A 14984-nucleotide genomic window follows, 5' to 3' on the forward strand; every position below is an offset into this window, starting at 1 on the left:
TGCACTTTCACACTCCCGTCACGGACCTCATTTCCCTGCTTCGGAGGGGAGCTATAAAAAAAAAAAAAAAAAACGTCAACCAGCTTTGCCCTGGGGCTTTCCTTTCCAGCCAGGGATCCGTCCTCACCCTGTGGATGCTGTCACCCTACATTGCCCCTCCAAAACCCGTGCCAGGGTGCTGGGATCTGGCGTGGGGGGGCCCAGGGTTTTGCTACTCATCCCCCACACCCCCCAGCCTGCTCCCAAATTTGGCCACTCAGCCAGGAGCACCGTGTCCACCCCACGAGGGATGGAGCTCCCCGTGCACCCCCCCAAGCCCTTCCTTAACAGCAGCAGCGCAAGCCAAAGCGGGGAAGGGCCGCTCCCCACATCTTTTTGGGCAGCTTTAGAGCTGCCACAGGCCCCTCTCCTGCCCCACGGCCACGCATCCAGGCCCTGACCGTCCCGGGGAGCCGTTCCCATTTCCCCGTGCCGGTGAGCAGCGTGGCGCTGCGCGTCCCGGCGTGCCCCGGCCGCTCTCGGCGCGGAAGAGAGCAGCCTGCTGGGAGCTGTAGTCTGCCCCTCGCCTCCGGCACGGCCTCGCTCGGCTCTGCAAAGCCGTCTCCCCACGGCTCCGGGCTGCCTGCTCCTCTTCTCCTCGGGTAACAGCACCCGCGGAGCCCCGGTGCCCAAAAACCCCTCCGGGGAACCCGCTCCCCCCAGGCAGAGCAGGGTGCTGCGGGCTGCAGGGGGGCTTGTGCTGAGCTGGGCTGGGAGCTGCCTGCACCCTGCTCCCCGAAACGCCTGTCCCAGCAGAGCTGGGTGGCCCCGGGCTGTGGGGAGGGGGGCTGGCATCACAGAGGGGGCCACGGGGACCGAGGGTCCCCGTGAGGCCACGCCACAGAGGGGGCGGGGGGTGAGGCAGAGACCTGTTTGATCTCTTGCAGATGGAGGGCTCCGAGGAGCTGGAGAGCAGGCTCCTGACCCAGCCCTGGGCTTCTGTTTGCTTTGGCGAGTGCGCTTTGATTGCCAAAGCTTGCTTCGGGGACGCTGGCTACGTCCTGCTGCTCTCCGACCTCAGCAGCGTCTGGTACGAGAGTGCCGACGCGGAGGCCGTGGGGCAAAGGTCCAAGGTGAGTGTCTGGGACGTCCAGGGACCTCCTTTCCTCCTCACACCAGCTGGCGGCCCGGCCCAAACTGCTTGCTGGCACAGCGACCCTCGGGTCCTGTCGGATTGGGGTGCACGCACCCCTCACGGGCAGGCCCCGTGTGGCTGCGCCCCTGCACCGTCCCCCTGCGCCCTCCTCCTTGCAGCACGGCCGGGCTGTTGTGCGTGCCCTGCGGGCTTGTTTCACTCGTGGGCTGGATGGGAAGCAGCTTTCCCAGCTCCAGCAGGAGGTCAGAACAAAGCTGCCTTGGCTCCCAGCCCGCCGTGTGGCACGTGGTGGGGAGTTGTGCTAGCGGGGACCTCCACACCCTGCCCACCACCCAGACCTCGGGGTTTGCCAGGGTTCAGCTCCCCAGAGCCCCACTAAACGCCTCGCTTTGCCTTTCCCAGGAGCTGAACAAGCGGCTGACAGCCCACGTCTCCTCCTTCCTGCACCGCTTGGCCAACCTCATGTCCCCCTTGCTGGCCGGCCAGCCCGACCCCGCCACCTCCTTCTCCTGCCAGCGCACCGCCGGCGGGCTCAGCCTGAGGTTGAAGAGCGAGCTCTCGGGCCTGCCCTTCTACTGGGACTTCCACTGCTGCCCTGCGCCCGTGGAGATGGTGAGATGAGGGCACCTTCCCCTGCGGGGGCTTGGGGAAGGTGCCCGGTGCCAGCTCCGCTCGCTGGTGCCCCAGCAGGAGAGCCGCCCCCCCCTAGGAGCACCCCTAGGAGCACCCCACCGGGCTGCACCCCAGGGTGGCCAGGACCGAGCCTGCAGACCCGGGGCCCATCCCCGGGAGGGTTCCCGGCCCCCCGAGACCCTCCCCGGGAGGGCTCCGGGCCCCCCGGGGCCGTGCGCCCTGCGCGCACCAGAGGGCGCCCGGCACCCGCCGTAACGCGCCGCGTCCCGGCCCCGCAGCCAAAACCAGGGCTCCGCGGGGCTCCCGGGCCGGGGGGAGCGGGCAGGGGGCGGCTGTGGGGTCTGGGAGGAGGTGGGCTGCAATGGGGGGCTGTATCTTGCCTGAGCCCTCGCGGGGGACCCCCTCCTGCTTTTGGTTTCAGCTCCTTGGGAGGGTTTCTCCTCTCCCTCCAGCTGCAGTGGGGCGTCTCGGGTCCTGGTTTCTCCCCCGGCCTTGCCTGTTCCCTGGGTAGGAACGTGGCTTGGGGTGCACAGAGCCGTGGGGAGGATTTGGGTGGGCCTGCTGAGGGTTGGGGGGGATGTATAGGGGGGCTTTCTGCCTCCTGCTGCATCCCAAGGGGTCTGGGGGGCATTGCCACCGCACCCTGTCCTTGCTGGGCTCTTCCCCTGCTGCAGCCCCTGGCTGTGAAGCTGGGGACGGAGGGCTGTGTCCTGCAGCCTCCTGCCTCCCTCCTCACACCTTTGGACCCCCCCCTAGGTGTCCCGCCACCTCGTGCGGCCCCTGATTCGGATGAGCCTGGCGCTGCAGCACCAGGTGCAGGAGCTGAGCTCCCTGCTGCTCCAGAAGGATGCTGAGATCGAGGACTACAGGGAGAGCGGGGCCGCCCTGAGCAGAGGTGAGGAAGGACGCCCGGGCCAAGCGCGGAGCCAGCAGCGAGCTGGCATGCGCTGCTCCCCCTGGCTATCACCCAGCCGGGCTTGTGTTTCATCTCCAGCTGCTCCGGTAGCCAGGAGGCTGGGGAGCAGCCCCTGGGGGGGGGGAGAGCACGGGGAGGAGCGGCCCTTGACCGGTAGCCGGAGGATTTGGGGAGTCGCCAAGGGGCTCTCCGCTTTGCTGAGAGCACCTGGCTGCTCCCCAGGAGCCTGCGCCGATGCCAGCGGGGGCTGGCCCTGGAGCCGAGTCAGGCTCCTTCCCGCAGGCAGCAGCTCCTGGAGAGCAACCAGAGGCTCCCAGCTCCGTGCTGTGGGAAGCACAGCTGTGTGCGCGGGCCCCCGTCCAGCTCACAGCCCCGTGCTGCCAGCAGGGATGGGCAGGCAGAAGCCCCCCTGCTGTAGGACGTGGTCCTGCCGTCCCCCAGGTGTCCCCCATCCCCGAGGGTGGCCAGAGGCACTGGAGCTGCCCCAGTGATGCTGGTGGGCATCTCACGTTTCTCTCATCCCTTTGCTGGCCAGGTGCTTCTCCAGACAGCATCTTTGCAGTGACGGGGTAAAAGTGATGCTCTGAATGAGGCAGAGCGAGGGGTAACAGTGGTTGGGCCTTGTCCTGCTCCAGAAGCTGGGAGAAGGCACCAAAATCTGATCACCACCCTCTGCCAGGGCAGAAACCAGGCTCTGGGGATGCAGGGCTGCAATGGAGGAGCAGCTTGAAGGGAGTCCCCGTGGGCTGGGGAAGGTGAGGGTGGGCTGGGGGGTCTGGCCAGCCCTGCATGGACTGATCCCCGCTCTCCCTTGCAGACCGCCTGAGGACAGAGCCCTTCCAGGAGGAGCTGTTTCTGCAGAGCTTCATGGCCAGGGTAAGGAGAGCTGGCACCAGTAGCCCCAGTGCGTGCCGTGCTGGGCTGGATGGGGAGCACTGGGGGGTGGCTGGACTCGGCTGGAGAGGGGCAATGCTCACTGGTTGTGCACAGCCAGCTGCCTGCAGGGCTTCTGAAAACCAGAGATGGTCCCACTCTTACAGGAGAGGCGTCCAGCACGGGCAGCTTTCGCTCCCCCCTTGGTTATGATGGATAGAGATGAATTCATTGCTGGCCTGGAACTGGGAGGTTGCCTAGGGACCGATGATCACGACCAGATTACATTCACCCTGGGCAAAGAAAGGACATTCCTAAACAGTAATTTATATCCTCTGTGCTTTGAAAGGGCTAATTTCCCAAAGCAGGGGGAAATTATGAGTGAAATCAGCTAGGAGGAAACGTTTAGATAGAAAAATGTGAATGAAAATTGTGAGCTCTTTGAGAAGAATCTCAGAAGCCACAAAAAGCCACAATTCCACAATCAAGAAAGAGGGCAGCGCTGGCCGAAAGCCCGTTCTGGTTCAGCGGCGAAGTGAAGGTAGCAATTAGAAATAAAAGAGCAGTTTATAACAAATGGGAGAGCGGGAGCAGATAGCAATCAATATAAATTAGAAATTATGAAGTGTAGAAAATGGATAACAGAAGCTAAAGGCGGCGGGGAAACATCACGGCGAAGGACGGGAGGAAAGGGTTTCATTGCGTGCGTTAGGAGAAAACCCCAAAGTGCGGGGAAGGGCTAAGCCCATTAGCAGCTGGAGGTGGTGAGATGATGGATACTGAAGCAGACGCGGCAGAAGTGCTGGGTAAATGTTCCCGTGCTGGTGCTGGAAGGATGAGGGTGGCTCCCGTGGAAGATTTGATTAGATGATCTAATTAGCTCTGTGAAACGGGCAGGTGTTTTGGGGCCGCTGTGCCATTTTCTACTCGGTTGGCGAGCTGCAAGAGGGGCTGGAGGGGCAGGGGTCCCTCTGAGCGGGGCGCTGGGTAGGCTGCCACCCCCTTCCCGTGCCTGGGTCCTCAAAAAGACGCCGGGCAACGAGCGCGGAGTCACAGCAATGAGCTGAGAGCCCGGCAGCAGGGAGGGCTTGGAAGGGAAGAGCTGCGTCTGGCTTATCAGAAGGAAAACCGAGAGGCGCCCCGCTTGTGGTGTGCGAGGAGAAAACGCCGGGGAGCGAAGGGCTGCCTTTCATCTGGCGGAGAGCGGCAGGAGGCGAGCCAGGCGCTGCGAGCCGGAGCCAGGCAATTTCCAGCGAGGTCGCAGGCACATGGTTCTGCTTCCGAGGGCGATTAGCGACTGGGACGCGCTCCCAAGGGCAGCGGTTGCCTCTCCATCCCTTGATGTCTCCGAAAGCGGGCCGGGAGCCCGCTGGGAAGAGAACCAAGATATTGGGGTGCGTGTGGTTAGACAGCCGCGGCCGGGAGGTCAGAGGAGAGCTCGGCTCGTCCTCCCAGCCCTTCCCTCCCCGCCATGCAAGCTGCAGATGTTTGATGACAGGAGCAGCGAGCACGAGGCTGGCGGGATGCAGGATCGGGCTCTGCTGCTTCGCTCCCAGCTCGGGAAAGCTCCGCTTCCCAAACCGAGCTCTCATCCCCCGTGGAGAGAGGAAAGGCCGTGCGCCGGGAGCCCTCCCGCTCGCCTTCCACATGCCCTTTCGCGGGGCCTGCCGTCGCTCTCTCGTCCAGGGCGTTTTAACTAATCGCGGGGAGTTTTCCAGCAAAGCCCTGGGAATATTTATATGTTTAGGAAACGGCGCTTTCACACACGCCGTTTTTTTGGCAAGGCTTCACTTCTGAGCAGCTGCCTGGGCTCGGGCAGCGCTGGAGGGAGAGCGGCGGCCGCGCGCGAGGCGAGGCGAAGCCGGCAGCTTTTATTGGCAAGCCCGGGGGGCTCGTGCGGGAGGGGAAGAGCAGGCAGCCAGAGAGGGCTCAGCGCCTCCCAGCACCTCCAGGCCAATTTGTCCCTGGATATCCCTGTGAGCTGTGACCCTCGAGGTGCCCAGGAGCAGCACGGGTTCCCCAGCACATCCGCCGCTGAACCAGATGTGTCGGCTGCTTTGGCCCGGCCGTGCGGCAATCGAAACCTCTGGGATAACCTCGCAGATACGATCGGTTCAAATATAGCCCCCTCGCCCCAGGATGCTTCACCCCGTGTATTTTTATCTCCCGTGGCCTGTGCGCGCCGGGGTGGATGCTCCCCGCACCTCCGGCCGCCCCGTGCACTTGGCTTGCAGCTCGGGGCCCCGGCAAACAGGACGTGGAAGGTTCACGGGTCGGCCTGGCCCGGCGAGGAGGAGGATGTGCCATCAAAACAAGCCACGCTGGAGAGGAAGACAAACAAACACCGGCTTCCAGCGCGCCCGAGGGCGAGCAGGAGCCCCGGGGTTGGGGCTGGTGGGGCGGTGGGGCTGACGTCAGGGAGCGGGGGGTCAGCGCCCCCGGCTCATTGTTCCCTCCCGGGGCTGGGGGGAGCCGGGCGCCCGTCCCCATCCCGCAGGGGACAAGGGCGCAGGTGGGTGCCCAAAGGGGCCACCGGCTCCCTCCTGCCCGGTGCCGCTGGGTGCAGCCCGGCACCTGCCTGCGCTCTGCCTGCCCGCACGGTGCTGCCTCTCCCTTTTAACGGGAGCTAAAAATAAGCCCGGGGAGAGGAGCAGCCGCCGTCTGCCCGCGGGTGACGGCAGCGGTGGGCCGCGCGCGGTGGGCAGGGCGGGGACGGCGTCCATCCCGCAAACCCACGCCAGCCCCGTGCGGTGGGGCGGCGGCGGGGGAAGCGGCCTTTTGGCTCCTTCCAGCCAGGGATGGTTTTAATTAGCGCAAGGTAGCTGCGGCTCCGCGGCTGCCACCGGGCTAGAGCAAAGCTGGCAGCACGGGCGCGGTGTGGGGGCGCGGGGACGGGGCTCGCGCGCGTGGTGCAGGGCACGGGGTGGGAAGGGGCTGGTGGTGGCCACGGCTCTGCAAAAGCCAGGCAGGCTGGGCTGGGAGCAGAGCTGGGAGCACGGGGCTGGCTCTTGGGATGATGCTTGGAAGCCCACGGGCGCAGCCAAACCTCGGCATCGCGCTCGTCATCGTGCAAAAGCCGGCACCGAGGGGTGCACGGGGACAGAGCACAGCATCCCACTTCCCAGGCGCTGGGCAGAGCAGCATTTTGGGGTGAATGCGGGCACCCAGTGCTGCCTGGGGGCCGGCCGCTGCGTGGGCACCGGGCCCTCCCCACGTGTTTGCCGCGGAGGCATGTGGCGGGCGGCGGTGTGGCTTTATTTATTTCTTTGCTTAGGCACAAGCAGGTGAGGGGGGCTGCGGCCAGGGCGCGCTTTCTGGGCTGCCGCCGGCAACCACAGCCCGCTTACACAAGCAGTGAGTCAGTGGAGCTGCACGCTGCTAAAACCAGCCTGGCAACGGGCGCCCCGGGGCAGCGGGCTGCCCGAAATAGCGCCCAGACCGTGGGCAAGGAACAAACCCCCCCCTGCAGCGGGGCCGATTGCTCCATCTGCCCGTCCTGCCCCGGGGATGGGCATCACCTGGTGGCTTGTTTGGGGGGTGGAGGGTCCGGCCAGCACTGCCAGGCCCTCCTTGGCGTGATGGGGGCTTCCTCATCTGCTCTGCGCCGTGTTATGGCACGCTGTGAAGTGCCACACGATGCTCCGCCGTGCCGTGCCGTGCCTCGCCATGCCACGCAGTGCCACCGCGTGCCATCGTGCCGTGCCGTGCGTCACCTCAACCAGGCAGAGGGGCCCAAAAGCCCCTCCGGTGCGGCAGCGGCCCCAGCCCGTGCGTGGGCACCGAGCGCGCGGGGGATGATTGATCTCGTGTCAGCCAGCGGTGGTTTGAGCCCGTGCCAGGCCCCAGCTCAAACGGCGGCATTGAAGGGGGAGAGCCCCTTCCCCCTCCGGAAAGCGGAGCGACTGCAGCGCCTTGTGAGGGGCGAGCCCCCCGCCCCGGCGGCCCCCGGCCCCGCTGCCACGTGCTGGGGCTCTCGGCCCCGTGGTTGCTCCTGGCCCCGCATCCCGACCGAGCTCACCGCGGCCGAATTAAGGGCAGATTTGGGAAAAGAAGGGGGCTGCTGGTGGGGGGATGCTGCGTGGGCATCGCCTGCCCTTGTGCTCCGTCGTGGCAGCTCCGTTCCCAGCCCCGCAGCTCAGGAGGTGGCAGCGGCACCGAGGAGCAAAGGACCATCTGGGGAGGAGAACAAGGTGGCCTTTTATTTTGGCATTTGGGGAGCTGCTCCTTGCCTATCTGATGCCCCTGTGCTCTGTGCCAGTGGTGCCAGCAGCACCTGGGGCCGTTGTGCGCCTAGGGGCACATCCTGCCCCCAAGGGCGCACGCCCCGGCAAAGCCAGAGCATTCCTGAGGCTGCCTGCTCCCTCTCGGCTCGGACCTTTGTGTACTATTTATCTGCGTGAGGAAACAGGGCCATTCATGTATTTCTCTGCCTATTTATACCTCTCCCTTTCCGTATTTAGTGTGTGCGCAGGCAGAGGGGGCAGCGTGCGCCGGGGCGACTGATGTTCTTGGCTCCAGCGCCGGCTGGAATTTCGTCCTGGAATGTCTCCTGAACCGCTCTGAAAACACGAATAAATCTCTGTGTGTTGTGTGTGTGTGTGTGTGTACACAAATATATAGACAACTTATAGACACCGGGCCCTGTGGGGCGTTTGTGAGCTTTGCTATTTAAAGGCACGAGGAGTTATAGGGCTCTCGGCGAGCCCAACACCTCTGTATCAAAGGGATGCGGGGCGTTTTGCTAGCGGCCAGGTATTTGGGAGATATATGGCCCTTGCCCTGCCCTCTCCGGGGAGCTGGAGCTGCCCTGCTAGCAGCACACCCGAGGCAGCACACCCATTGCTCTGATCGCAGCCTGGGGCTGTGTTTCCTGGAGGTTTCCGTCCCATGATTTCCCAGTGGCAGCCCCAGGGGGCTGGTTCCAGTTCCCCCAGTACCCAAGTGGGGTGCCCGGGGTGCAGCTGGGTGAGTTAGGGCACGGATTTGGGCTCTTTGGAAGCACTGCGTGGTCCAGGGCTCCTGGACCGGCCGGGGTTGCCCCCTGAGCATCACCTGGTGCTCACGGTGCTCTGGGAAAGATGAGGATGAGCAACGGGGACAATAGGCAGCGGGATTTTGGGGTGCTCATCCGGGCATCTCCTTGGTGCTCACGGCTGCCTGAGGAGATGAGGAGAAGCAGGAAAGGAGAAAAGAGCAACCGGGTGCCAAAACTGGGTACCAAACAGGACGCGCACAGCCCGGGAGGGCATCTCCTCGGAAAGCGCTGGGGATGCTGGATGAGGCCCTGGCCAAAAGTCAGAACCCGAAGGGGTGACAACGGGAAGGGTGCAGAGGCTGACGCGGGCTGGTGGGGCAGGATCAGGCCCCATGTGGCACAGCAAAGCCCGGCAGTGCCGGGGGCGGCGGGGAGCGGGAGCGCCGTTTGGCCCTGCTCAGGCTAACGCCAGCTCCTTGCGTCCTGGGTGCTGAAAAAAAAGGGCTATTTTGGGCTCCGAATGCCCACGTTTGGTCTCCGGCCAAAGGAGATGTGTTTGTGGGTGGGGGAAATTTGAGCAAATTCCTGCCGTGAGCTCTGCACGTGTGCGCGCGCGTGCGGGTGTGCGTAGAGGGGAAATAGAGTTTTCCTTTTTAAAAAAGCACCACTTATTTTTATACAGAACTCCAGAAGGGCTGAACGTGGAAACTTGGCCTGTCAGCAGCTGTCACAGGGGAGCGGGTCCCTGCCTGAGTTTGGGGGGAAACCACAGCTGGGTGTTAATGGGACTGTTAATGAATTAATGTTGGCTGCCGTGTGCGGGGAGGGGGGAGCGCGGAGCCCTTCGCGGCACACGTGCTCCAGCCCGGTGCAGCTCCACGCTCGGCACGGCTGTGCTTTGCCAGAAAGAGCCCCGGCTCTGGGAGCCATGTGCTCGGGCAGGTGGGACTCTCCCCACGTGTCTTGGCTCTTCCAGTGCTCCGGATCGTGGAGAAGTTTGGGGACGTGGCCCTGTGGGGCGGAGAGGACCCCAAAGCGCGCAGCCGGTGTGGCTCTGTTACCGTTCGGCTGCCGGGCTCGGCTGCGCTTGGTGGTGTTGGCAATGCCTCAACTGAATCTTTAAGTCAATCTGGAGGAAAAGAAGGGGAAAGTGGAATTGCAGCTGGTTTATTTCTGGGCTGGGAAGCGGGCGCTGCGCCATCGGCACGGTGCCTGCAGCGATGCCGGCCGCTGCCCGGCGCTGCTCTCTGCAGCCCGCCGGGGGTTGTTCCTCTTGCTAATCTCCCCCAAAATATGGAGGAGCACCCATGGGGAGGTGAGAGCCCAGCTGTGGGGCTCAAAGATGTGTTTGCACAGCTTGCACACCTGGTCTGGTGGGAGGAGGAGGAGGAGACCGTGCTGGGACACTCCTGGCACCGGCAGGGCAGGGAGGAGCAGCACCGTAACCTGCGTGAGCTAGGAATGGGGAGAAAGCAGAGCCTTGGGGAAGAGAGAGCAAATTCCTTTCCGTGAAGGTCTCCGTTATCCTCCATGGACATCCCCATTCTTCTCCACGGACCCCTCCTGCTGCTTTCAGACTCTGGGGGGGAGATGGCAGCCGTGGGCACCTCCTGGGGGTTCCCCCTCTGGCACCAGGCAGCCGTCGAGAGCATGAGTTGAGAAGAAGCGTGACCGTGCTGAGGGAGGGATGCCCACCCCAGGGAGGGATGCCCACCCCGAGGAAGGGCTGGCCGTGCTGAGGAAGGAATAACCCCGTTAAGTAGAGGTGCCCATGCCCGGGTAGAGTCGAAGACGCCCAAGGGGCAGCGGGGTGCACGGGACCGCCAGCTGAGGATGCTGCTATGGAAGGAGGCTCGGATTAATTAAGATCGAGGCTGTGTGCGCTGGGAGGAAGGCTGGAAGAGCCCGAGCTCTTGGGGACTCTGCTTGCTGCAACATCTACAGCCCGCTGCTAGACCCAGCCCATGGGCTGAGGACCTGGGCTCCGCTGGGACCTGCCTCTTGGGCACGTAAAGGGCCCCCAAAGGTGCCCAGAACCCAACCTGGAGGGGCTCTGAGGCTCCCCTGTGCCTGGCCACGGGCTCCCAGGGCCCGGCTCAACCCCTGCGGGGCCCAGAGCCTTCCCAGCCCCATCCCAGACAGACGGATATCCCAAAACCCACTGGCCGCAGAGCCTGCCCCAGGGGCCCCCGCTTTCGGTCCCTCTGTCTGAATGGGGTGGTGTGCGTGTGCCCAGACTGTCCCCTCCTGTGACTGTAGGGTACACATGGCTAAATATACGTCTGTGCAGATACAGGAACTCAGAGGGGCTGAGGGATGCTCCCTTTCTATACCTCTTTTCATGGGGAGAGCTAATGAGATTCATGTCATTAAAGGGGCTGATGTTTTGTGGGATGGGAGCCTTTTAAACGGGATGTGTCCTGGCTTAGTCATGGCAAATATTTACCAAAAAGAAAAAAAAAAAAAAAAAAAAAAAGGGAAAGAAAAAAAAAAAAAGGGACTTGCCATATAAAATTAGAGTTCTGAAAATAGTATTCAGAGCAAGTGAGAGAGAGGAACCTAAAACAGAAAATACAGCCCAGTCTGTTCGGGAGTCAGGGGAAAAAGAGGGAGAGAAGGGAAAAAAAAAAAAAAAAAAAAAAAAAAAGCCAGAGATAAAACGAGAGAAACCTCGGCAGTAAAAACAGCATCTTGGTAAATAGACTATTAAAAAAGTTCTGACCTGCTTTATGGCTTTCTTGGCTGCCGTTCAGCTGAGCTGCCCTGGCCGGCACGGAGGGAAGGTAGCAGGAGCCGGCGTCTGTGTGGATGCTCAGAGCCCTGGGACGCAGGGCGTTAAATTTAGCCACATAATGATGGCCCTGAGGAGGCAGCCTTTTGTAGCCACGCTGTAATTACCACCTGGCTTATAAATTTTATTTTGCTTATTATGTTTCCTCCTCCTCCGCTGGGGAAGGGGTGTGTGGGGGGGCTCCCATAGCCCCATGGAGCTGTCTGGGGAGCGAGGGGTACGGAGAGGGTCCCCGTGCCCTGTCCTGCTCCCGGTGCTGGTAACGGGCTCGCCCTGCATTTGGGATTTTGGGGAGATGACCCCATGCTGGTAGGGTCCCCCGTGGCCATCCCGGCCTCCCCGAGCCTCAGCACGGGCAGTGGGAAAGGTGGAAAGGGCGAAGATTGGCCCCGGCCTCCTCCTCCTCCGGCCACCGCGCTGGGATGGGAGCCGGTGCAAGCGGGGGGCAGCTTCAGGCCGGGCAAGAACGTGCCAGAGAAGGTCTGGCCCCCCTCTTGTTTTCCCAAAACAAAGGAAGCAGCCTTGCATTGCTGGAAGTCGCGTGCTCGGGCTGTGCTGCCTTGTTATCATCCGATAACCCGGCGACCCGGGGGCTGCCCTGCTCCTCACCCGCCGGGCTCGTGCTACGGGATGCGAACAGCTTCCGCACGAGCTGCCCTTCGCGGGGGGACGTTTTCCTCTCTCCGGCTGGGGAGGCAGCAGGGGGGGTGCCGTGATGGCCCCGGCTGCCCCGGGCTCACCCTGCGATAGCCCCGGCCCCGGGCAGCGCCGTCGGTGCAGGTGAAGGCGGAGGGCGGCAGAAGAAACCCAAGGGTGGCAGGTGCCTCGGTGTGCACGGTGGGTGCCACCCCGTGGGAGATGTGGGGCTCTGCTGCCTCCTGCTTCGCCCCGTGGAGCTTCCCCGCTGTCCCTGTTAACCCCACGGGGTTGGGATCAGGCTCCATCCCATCTCCCTGGGGATTTTGGGGCGGCTGGTGTCATGAGGAGGGGGCTGGCTGGAGGCACTCCGAGCCCCGTGGCTGAGCCGTGCTGCTGGGCAGGGTGTGGGGCTGGGGTCCCTGAGGAAACTGTGATGCTTCTGGGGAGGGGAGCCTTGCACACCACCAAAGAGCTGGGAGCAGTGCCTGCTTTCCCTGCCAGCTCTGCCTTTTCTCCCAAACTCACGCCCTGGGACCAAGGCACCATGGGGACCTCGGTGGTTGGGGTGCCCAAGCGGAGCCGCCTCATCCCAAAGCAGCCCCGTTCTCCTTCCCCATCCTATGAGGGCTCTGTTCAGCGCCAGGGTGACCCCAGGCAACCTCCATCCCTCGCTCAAGCGCCCGTTTCAGGGCAGGTGGAACAATACTAAATCAGCTCCTTTGAAGCCTCCCGGGCCCGCAGCCCCACGGGCGTGCTGCTCCCCGTCCCTCCCTCAGCAGCTGTGGGCACGCCGGGGGCTTGGCGCCGGGCGCCAGGGCTTCAGCACCGAGGTGGTCGCGGGAGCCCTCGGGGCTGCGCCGCTGGCTTGGGAGCCCGGGTGGGGAGACAAAGCGCCCTTTGAGCCCTGGGAAGAGGTGTGCGTGTGGAGGTTAGTGCCCTCGGCCCCGGGGGGGGAAAAGAGGAGAGCAGAGGCGAGCAGGGCTGGCAGCATCCATCCCCGCCGAGCACCGGTGCGCAGGAGGCTCACGCCTTTCCGTCCCGGGGTGTCTGCGTACGTCACGCTGTGCGTCTTACTCATCAGGGTGTTTTTCTTTCCTTGTTCTTGGGTCTTTCCCCCCCGCCGCCCCCGGGATGGATCTATAACGCTTATGGCTTTTTTTTTCTTTCTTTTTTTTTTTTTTCGATCGCCAATTTGGGACGTCGCAGGCTCCCTCGGAAAATAAGCTGTATTTTTAGTGCCTGCCCGCCAGGCCGCCGATCCCGCCTGCCCCTGCTCATCGCTTACTCACTATTTGTTTAAACTTTGCTTCTCCCCCGCTGCCGCGTCCACTGCGCCCTGCCAGCGGGCCCCGGGGGCGGCCGGCGGCGCGCAGGAGCTGAGCGGCACGGGCGGGAGCGCGCCGAGCTTGTAAAGGGGCAAAAAGGCAGCTCCAATCTGGCCTTTATTGAGGTCTGGGCTCGGGGAGCGCTGGAGCAGCCTGCCCTGTAATCAGCCAGCCACCAGAGCTGGCCAGCCTTGTAATAAAGCAGCTCTATATTTATTTGTTCTGTTTATACCCTGCTCTGTAATAAGTTGGGAGCCCTCCCCGGCCCCCTTTTTTTATTTTATTTTATTTTTTTTTTCCTTCGGGAAGCTCCTCTGGGTCTCCAAAGGGATCAGCCACCCCGCTCGCAGCGGATGCTCCAACCCCGTGCCCACCGCCCCGTCCTCTCCCCAGCATCCCAGCCCCGTCCCCTCGTCCCCCCTCTCTCCCCGTGCCTCTCCCAGAGCCCCGCGTCCCCTCCCCATCCCCGCAGCCCCCCTGCCCACCTCCCCCCGCCGCTATTTCAACCCTGGGCCTTTTAAAAATGGGTCCATTAAAGGCAGCTCAGTCGCCCTTGTGCCGGCGAGGCTGGAACACTGACAGCCTGTTCGCCCGCGTGTCTGTAATTAAGCTCAATCTCGGGGTGAATACAACAATGTGACTGCACTGAATAATTCCTGGAGATCCTGACGCCGAGGAGGAGTGTGGCCTGTGAGCGGCCCATTCACGCCTGGATTTCTATAAATACTTTACTATGTGGCACTAAGAAAAACTTCAAGCCCTCCCCCTACCCCCCCCCTTCTTCTTTTTTTTTTATTTTTTTTTTATTTTTTTATTTTTATTTTTATTAGTGCTACATAATATAGTAATTGTGCGACTAGAAGGTTCCTCCTGTGCCTGCCCGGGGTTCACAGGCCTGGGTGTGACCTCACGCTGCACCGGCTGGGTGCAGGAGCCTGCTGCCGTGCCCGGGGACCGCTGCGTTGTGGCTACCGGGGCCACCGGCCTCACCAGGGGGCCACAAGTGGCCCGGGGCACCCCCAGCTCGGAGCTGGGGGCTTGGAGCCCAAAGGAGGCAGGCTGGTGGCATTCGTGTCCTCATCACGCTGCTGGGAAGCGGGTGCCTGGGTGCCAGCGAGCTGCGGGGAGGTGGCTGATGGCAAATCCACCCATGCTGCGTGTCCCCCGTGCGATGCAGCCGGGCTCAGCTGGGTTCTGCCGCTGGCTCTGGGGACGCAGGGTGCACGGCGTGTGACAGCGACGCGGCAGATGGCGCCCTGCCATCGCCTAGCACGAGGCTGGTGGCCTGCAGAGCTGCTTGCGTGGGGCTGCGGGGTGGCTCCCGTGCTGCATCTGCATCCCCGTGCTGCATTTGCATCCCCGTGTTGCCCCTTCGCATCCGTGCGCTGCGCCTGCCTGCACGTGCTGCATTTCTGCACCCGTGCGCTGCATCTCTGCGTCCCAGGCACTGCAGCCCCGCTGCCCCTGCCCCTGCTTCGCCCTGGCTGCAGCCTCCGTGGCGGGGATGCTCCCGAGCAGCAGGGCAGACGCCAGCGCCGTGCCGTGCGGAGGCGCTTTGTGCCCATCAGCGGCACAGCCAGAGGCACGTTGCAGCTGTCACGCAGTGGGGTGAAAGGGGAGCTTTCCCCCATCGCTGAGCATCAGCCCTTGTCCCCTGAGATGCTGCCTGTCCCCTGACAGTGTGGGTTTGGAGCAGG

The 14984-nt window shown here is 63.3% G+C and overlaps 1 protein-coding gene across 2 annotated transcripts in view; it reads left to right on the forward strand.

Moving 5' to 3' along the window:
* The first annotated feature begins 321 nt into the window (after window positions 1–321).
* The window catches only part of NHEJ1 (non-homologous end joining factor 1), a 29633-nt gene continuing 14970 nt past the window's right edge, over window positions 322–14984 (forward strand). For both annotated transcript variants that reach the window (XM_082763042.1, XM_082763043.1), the window contains exons 1-5: window positions 322–641; window positions 927–1112; window positions 1538–1747; window positions 2525–2663; window positions 3502–3560. In XM_082763042.1, coding sequence (XP_082619168.1) covers window positions 927–1112; window positions 1538–1747; window positions 2525–2663; window positions 3502–3560 — 594 coding nt within the window. In that variant the 5' untranslated portion in view covers window positions 322–641. The remainder of the gene's footprint in view (window positions 642–926; window positions 1113–1537; window positions 1748–2524; window positions 2664–3501; window positions 3561–14984) is intronic.

The sequence above is a fragment of the Aythya marila genome (assembly GCF_965140915.1).
Source record: "Aythya marila genome assembly, chromosome: 6".
Taxonomy (NCBI): Eukaryota; Metazoa; Chordata; class Aves; order Anseriformes; family Anatidae; genus Aythya; species Aythya marila.